Genomic DNA, 8014 nt, shown 5'->3' with positions numbered 1-8014 from the left:
ATAACAAAAAAAATACAATAAAAAGCATGACGTTCTGGAACGGACCGTTCTGAATTCAGAACGGTCCGTTCTGGTTTCAGGTTTTTTTTCCGGAATTTTGGCGTTCACGTGGCATCCACGTAGATGCCACGTGGCCAACAGTTAACTCTGTCTAAATCATTTGGACGGAAGTCCCAAATTGCACTAATTTAAGTTATTGGGGACCAAATTGAGACAAAAAATTAAAGTGAGACTAAATTGAAACAAAAAAACATTATAAGGGACCAAAAGAGGTATTTAACCTTAAAATTTTGTTCATAAAATAAAATTAAAAAGTCTTTCCTCACAAAATAAAATAAACTGGATACAAGATACATGGATCAACAAAAGTTAACAGTGGCTCATGGAAGAGTAACAAGTCCTTTAGTGAACAACATGGAGAAAATATCCATCTTACTCTTGGGTAAAGCCAAGCCTATCTCAATTCCACCCACAACATCTCTGCTTTGTAAAAGTGAAACAGCTCCTGTATAATCAATTGATATCTCCTCTATTTTCTTGGGCCTCCCCCACCCAAAATCTAATTCATAAAGCTTCAGTTTTGGAGACCAGGTAGCATGCACATGTTGCTCTGACCCATGCAACACCTCCCAATCCGAAATCCATTTCTCTGCTCCAGCAAAAATTGATGCATCAAGCTTCTTAATTGTACTTCCAATTGATTTAGCTGCAATAACAATCCCATCTTCTCCAAGTAACTCTTTTCTTCTCACCGATGCCCTACCAAAGCCAACACAATTACCCAAATATGTGATTGGAACTGGATAGTCCAATCTAGTTATGCCACCAGCAATGAACCCAAAGTACGAATGGTCTTCATGGTTATTCACTTTCTCATTCACACATTGTTGAGTTTTGACCAAACAAACCCATATAAATGCACAAGTTAACACATAAGCAGATAAATGAACAGGCTGAGGCTGATTCTTTTCTTTGCAACAATTAATAATGTAGCGCTTAATTTTGTCCATTTTAGTGGTACTCATTAAGAAAGTGGCTCTAACCATACCTGAGAGATCTACTAATTTGGGTTCTCTACCAATGGCAATGTCCTGCACTAGTCTTCTTTTTCTCCATTCTTTCAGGAAAACCTCTTCAAGGCCCTTTGCATCAATAATCACACTTGGATCACGCAATGGAAGTGACTCTGGTGGAAAAAATGCTGAAGCTGATCCAAAGCTGCAGCAATACGAGGCCCATGTCTTGAAGAAATTGTGGAAGGTCCTCCCATCAGCAACAACATGGTGAAAAGCAAAGCCAATGCAAACACCAGCATTTGGGAACAAAGTTACTTGAATAGCTAGTAAAGGAAAAAAATGTTCTTTACCTTGATGTGGAAAGCTTGATGCCAATTTGGGCAAAAGTAAGTGGAAATCTTTGGCATCTCTAGGGTGATTGTTACAAAAGTGCTTAAAGTCTCCATTTGACTCAGTGATTGTGAATGCAACTGACATGTGATCAGTGCAAATGAGATGGGGTTTGGTGAGATCAGAAGAGGGGGTGAATGTGGCAGCAAAAGGGTAGTAATGTTGAAGTGTGAGAGAGAGAGATTGCTTTAGTTTAGGGAGTACTGTGGCTGTGAAGTGAGAGGTTGAGTGAGGGAATTCATAGAAAAACAAGGGTTGGCTTGGAGAGAAGAAAAGCCAAGGAATGTCAAAGAAGGTTAGGGGAAGCAAAGAGGAAAGTGGAGCTGTGGTGGGAGGGGGAGTGATGCTGCATTGCTCTAGAACCTTCATTGTGAAAGGTGTGATGGACATGGTTTCCTCCTACCGTTAAACTAACAATGAACTGAATGATGACTTCACCACATGTTATAGGTTCAGGCTGGCGTGGGGCAGCTTGACATATCTCCCACATTTGAAAACAAATAACAACCGTTGGAATTTCATGGTATCTGAAGATAATGAACTTGAGCCTACTCTATGACAAAAAGTCACATCCACAATAAATATATAAATCATACCTAGCTTATTCAGCACACTCGTAAACCTATTCTTTTGTTCGGTGTTTGAACCAAAAAAGCAAAAATTATCTCAAGTTCATAATAAGATACTGTTTTATATTTTAATAATAAATATAATCAATAAATATTTAATTAAATTTAGATCTAATATAATTAAATAATTAATTTCGAAACACTACAAATTTGGTCTTTGTAACAAATAAAATAATTAAATATAAGTTTAATGTATTTTTTGTTCTTATAAATTAACTGGGTTTTGATTTTGATTATTTTTTCATCTTTTAAATTTGTAACATTGTTTTTCTTCATGTAAAACAAATAAACTTTGATTTTGATCTTTGTAAAATATTTTTTTATTAATTATTATCCCTCTAAAATTTACAATTAATTTTTTATTTCTAGTGACCATTTTAAAATGTATATATAACATTTATTTTAAGAATTTATATAAAAAATCAGAAATGTAGCATGGAAGACCACATAATCTTATAATAAATACATAAGTAGGTAAAGAAATGTCCCACAATAGTATAACTAAAATCATAGTTTCAAAATTTAAAGGATAATTTTTTTTTATAAAAATTAAAATTAAAATATATTTATTTTGCGATAACTAAAAGTATATTTAAATCTTAAATATACTCTTATATATTTAACATGATTTTTTGTTCTTGCGCAAGAATTTTTAGGGACTTTTATTTAACTAGAACATTTTTAGATTTTTTTTTAACTTAGTATCTAATTAAATATTTATTTATAAATAAATACTAATATTTTTAAAATTAATTATCAATAATTATAAATAATTTTTTGTTACAAGACAAATTATTTAACATAACTCTAAAATATAATTTATATGTTTAAAAATATTTTTACATACTAATTTTAAATATTATATATATATATATATATTCAAACATACTTTATATACATAATTTAGTATAAAATATAATTATATTATATATATAATAAACATGTATGTGTATTATATAAATTAAAATATTAATTAAAAATTATTTTATATTATAATATAAATCATTTAGCATAAATTTAAAAATTCTTTTAACTTATTTATTTTTTTACACTCTATTTTTAGGTAATTGAGATCTCTAATAACTAAGAAAATAAAACATGCAATGAGGCCCTAATAAAAAAATGAGTTAAAATTAATATTTTGTCGCTTCTGAACTGTACTCTTATACCAAGTGATGAATTGCCAATATTATATGAAACAGTACAATTCCATCTCATTCCTGTCACGTAAATGTATATCGAACAATAATATGGATAAAGTTTAGACATGTATATCGAACAATAATATGGATAATATGTGTGATAGTACATGATTGATATATCTTTTAATATATTATATTAGGTTCATTTGAGATTTTTAAGTATTTTAAATTAATGAATTGGTCGGGATTTGTTTTTAGTAAGTTATTTTGATTTTAATTTTAAATTTTAGTTAATATTTATAATTTCTGTCTGTTTTGATATACTGTCTTATATATATGTCATACCTTGAGCTCCCAAACTTGAAATTAAGCGTTTTTTGTATTTTTAGAAAGTTAAGGCAGAACTCTACAACTTCTTTATTGAGAGTTTCAATTGATTCTATGACACCCTTGTATTCTAGCAAACAATTTTTCAAAATAAAAATGTTTTAATAAATATTAATTTAAACTTTGTTGTTTTAGTAAAAGGGTTCACAACATCTTCATGAAATAAAACTCTTAAATTTTAGAAAATAATTAAAGTCTTGAAATAAAGCAAGTAAGGCACAACTATCCAGTTTCATAGAACTTTAACATGAACAAAATCATAAAATTAATAAACTCTACTAAACTAAAATCACATAGCTCTTTAACCCTAATGTCACACTATTAGAGCAAAATCCTAGAATAAGTAATGAAGTCTCGAGCTTCACCTCCATCAAACTCATCTTCTAGTACCTAATCTAAGCTTGCAAATGGTGATTAACCTAAACACACATAGGGAGTGAGAATACGTCTCATCCATGTACATTATATATGATGCATAACAACAACACTAAGCAAACATACATAATAATTAAGCTTCATACATGCACTCGTATTCATCAATCATCAAAGGCAATACTCATCTCAATTACTTCTAATTTCTTTGCATTCATTTTGACAATCCAATCAGTTACAACATATATATATATATATATATATATATATATATATAGAGAGAGAGAGAGAGAGAGAGAGAGACTCGTGCAATTAATATGCCTTATTCACTACAAGAATTTATGTTTTTAACTGGGATTATTATAACCTTTGTAAATGTATACGGGGTTTTAATAACCCTAGTTAAATTATAGAGGTTTGATTTCAAACCCCAAGAAAGTGCTAAGTGTTTTTTAGAAACCCTTGGTAATATTATTTTAATTAATTAAAATATATTTTTTTATTTTCCTCCAATTATTTCATTTCCCTCTTTCTTACAAAGAAAACTTTTTGGTTTTCTTTTTCTTTTTCACAAGCACAAATTAAAATAGCAATTAAATCTAATAAAATTTTTTTTTGAAAACACATTAAGAGTGTTGAACGTATAATGTGAAATGGAAAAATGAGGGGAAGCATTTTAGAATGAGAAGCATTTTAAACGCAAAAACAAACCCTAGACTTCGAACCTCTCTTTATTGAGGCGCTGCTTGGTTTCAGTGAGAGAAGTGGCCTTCTTGTCCTTTCGAAAGTAATGCTCGTTGTCTGGATTTGATCTTCGGTGAGTCTTTATTTTTCTATTTTGCAATAGAAGAGTTTGTTTTTTTTATCATGTTTTGTTTGATACTATTTTGCCTGAATTTGTGTTCAAGGCTTTGAAGGTAGTTAGGGATGTGTTTCACGGTAGTAAACTGAAAAAATGCATAGGATATGTGATTGTACTAATCGAATATGAGATAGAATTGTTTTCGTGTTTATCTTAGGATGAGATTAGAACTCGAAAGCTCCATCATTTTTTGTCACTACCCGTAGTTCAAGTTTTAACGTTTTATGCCATTTGCCTATAACCAGAGCAATCCTTGAAAGTGAGTGTGAGAGACAGAGCGCTGAAAAGTTGCCTGCTATCTGCATTCTATTACCACTCACTAATATATTATTATCCAAAATTTTATTTATATATTCACTCAATCCATATATCCAAAATTTTTGCTTAACTTCACCAGGTATCCTAATTATCACTAATAAGTAATATCTTAATCTTATATAGGCCCAAGATCTTCTCTAGGGCATTATGTAATATATATATATATATATATATATATATATATATATATATATATATATATATATATATATATCTTCGAAGTTATCACTTCTTGCTCGATTGATGGTGTGGTTAAATGAAAAATAATTCGAGAGTAGTGTGTATAAGCAAATGGAAACAAAAAGAAGTAATTAAATTGCTAGGCTTTTTCTTATCTTTTTTTCCCTTCCTTCCCGTGCATATAACTATGTTTTGAATAGTACCATTGTATAAGTTTTACATAAAAACAAACCAATCGTGGAAACTAGTGTGGATGGAACTATTCAATCTTTCATTTTTGAATTCATTGTATTGTAATAGTCCCGTTCATTTGATAGTTGATACAAAACAAAACCATTGGAAACAATATACTGATTTGAACCTTATTCAATCCTTCATGTATGTGTCTCTACCTTTTCTACTTTTTCAGATTTCATAATTCGCTTGATTTTGACACTGCCATCATGAGATTTTTTCTTTCCTTATCATGCATTTGCATGGCATAGCATCTTTCTCTAATCCAAAATCATGAGCTGCTTGCCTCATAAGGGAGTGTGGCCTCAAGTAGGGACCTGATTTATATTGTTTCTCTTTGCAATTGCATTTATCTAGTTTCCTACTTTGTTAAATCACATTGATTTCTGCAATTTATATTGTTTCTATTTGCATTTTGAGTTGTTAATTTACAAGGATTCGTTATTAAATCATGGAAAGGTGTTTTTGATATGTTTTTCTGTCTGTCCTGTAGAACTACTTCAAGTGTCAGCACTAAAGTTGCTGCTGCACCAAAATTGTCATCTAAAATCACAAGAAAGACTGTGGAGGAGGTACTTGATTTGTTCCCTATTGTTTTATATGTTCTCAACATCATATTTTATTTATTGAGTTAATCGTGACTGTTATTGGGAAATGCATCTAGCTTAGAAAATTTGAGTTCATTTGCTTGGTTAAGACTTAAGTTGCCTTTCATTGAATTATACCAAAGGAAATGGTTGTTTCTACAACGTAGTGCTAAATATTAGCACTAGAATATATAAAATAGACTTGGTAATAGTACAAAGATGATATGAACTTATGTTAACTTCACACTATTTCTATTATAGTGCTTAATTCCTCTATTTCTCTCTACCCCTTTCCCCTGGTACAAGTTTATATGTCACCACAAAATAACGTATATAACTTCCCCTTAATTAAGGTTTATGGCCCTTCTCAAGCTCCGCAGCTTGTCCCCTAGCGAACGCTCCTCAGGAGGTTCCTTTTGATTGGTCTCGCTATCAACATGCCCAGATAAGAAACAGAGTCGAGGTTTTTACCTCCAACCGCCCACCACGGGCACCATAGATATTCCCCTATATTTGCATGCTAAATAATAATAATAATAATAATAATAATAATAATAATAATAATAATAATATTCTCACTGTCTATAATACATAATAAACATAGCAATAATTTAGCATTATTACTATGTCGGTATTGGAGCTTAAATTAGGCTAACATGAATCGTTTGTCTTGTTTTCATTGAACTTTGAAGCCTTTTTCTGACATGCCTCAATGCTTCTAGAGCCCCAAGGATACTCATATTAATTGGTTTGGGATGAATATATATAATATATATTACATGGTTACTACCTTTTATAATAATTAAAGTAAATAATGCAAGAAAATATAAAGGATTAATATTGACTTAATTGAATCATTCTAGTATTGTATTGAATAATTGAGACCAATTAAAAATGTTATTGATCTCTTTGTGCAAGTTACACTAATTTATTTAAAGTGGTATTTTAATACAGGTGGCTGCATTGAAATCACAATTGGATGAACAACATAGAACATTGATCGAACAAAATAAAAAATTTGAAGAACGAGATAAAAGATTTGAGGCAATGATGAGCATTTTTGCTCAAAACTATCAAGGCCAATTACCTTTTGACTTGGCTATGTTCAATAATTCACCGGTAGTGTTTCAAAATAAAATCACTTTTTTTCATATCTAATATTGTATATTTTGTGTTTCCAATTATGATTTATGTTTATATTGTAGGTTTCTGATCAAGGAAGTGTGCCAACAAATGAAACAAATTCTCAACGTGAAATGGGGCGTGGGTGATAGCTTAAAAGCACATTAATTAATTTGTAGTTGATTTGTGCTTCATTTTCCGAAGTTAAAAATTTCGTGCTAGTTTATTTTGAGAATATATATATATATATATATGTTATGTTTCAATTTTTATTCTTTTAGGAGTGACTTCATGAGAATACCCCTTTATTACTATTAAGCTATATTGTGTTAATTTTAAGCTTGTTATTTTATAGACTCGGTACCTTATGCTAGAAATATAAATTTAGTTTATATTTATAACTTGCAAATTCATTTCTTGATTTGATTTACATGCTTTGTTAATAAAAATAACATCTTCTAAAAACTAGAATTATATATACATATGTATGTATGTATCTATATATACACAACAAAAAAAAACAATAATTTACGAGAATAATAGTGGTTCAAAAATTTATTGACGTACACGATTAAGAAATAAATGTTAAAATAAAAATGACAATGGTGAGGTTAAATAACCCCTTCCACATATATTTTATAGTAATTAACCCTCAACAATTAATGGGAGTTAAAACTTGTATATAAGTGCAACAACATATTAATTTTTTTAAAATTTGTTAGGATTATTAACCTCTGTTATTTAATAGAAACCTCATCTAACTGGTAGAGGTTTA

General features: G+C 29.9%; 1 protein-coding gene and 1 long non-coding RNA gene across 2 annotated transcripts; one reads left to right on the top strand and one right to left on the bottom strand.

Moving 5' to 3' along the window:
- Positions 1-237: 237 nt before the first annotated feature.
- On the bottom strand, positions 238-1895 carry LOC109816220 (anthocyanin 5-aromatic acyltransferase). The gene is made up of 2 exons (XM_020381137.3): positions 1049-1895; positions 238-868 (listed from the first exon to the last, which is right to left on the bottom strand). The coding sequence occupies exons 1-2, from the start codon at positions 1794-1796 to the stop codon at positions 381-383; spliced, it is 1236 nt and encodes a 411-aa protein (XP_020236726.1). The 5' UTR covers positions 1797-1895; the 3' UTR covers positions 238-380.
- A 2698-nt stretch (positions 1896-4593) lies between these two features.
- On the top strand, positions 4594-7663 carry LOC145957044 (uncharacterized). Its single transcript, XR_014433473.1, has 4 exons — positions 4594-4753; positions 6024-6102; positions 7072-7236; positions 7323-7663. It is a non-coding gene; the product is annotated as an uncharacterized LOC145957044 (long non-coding RNA).
- Positions 7664-8014: the final 351 nt, after the last annotated feature.

This window comes from Cajanus cajan, chromosome 4, assembly GCF_000230855.2.
Source record: "Cajanus cajan strain Asha chromosome 4, NIPB_CcT2T_4, whole genome shotgun sequence".
Lineage (NCBI taxonomy): Eukaryota > Viridiplantae > Streptophyta > Magnoliopsida > Fabales > Fabaceae > Cajanus > Cajanus cajan.
Note: the sequence above shows the minus strand (reverse complement) of the source record. Positions and strands in the feature narration are given on the sequence as shown.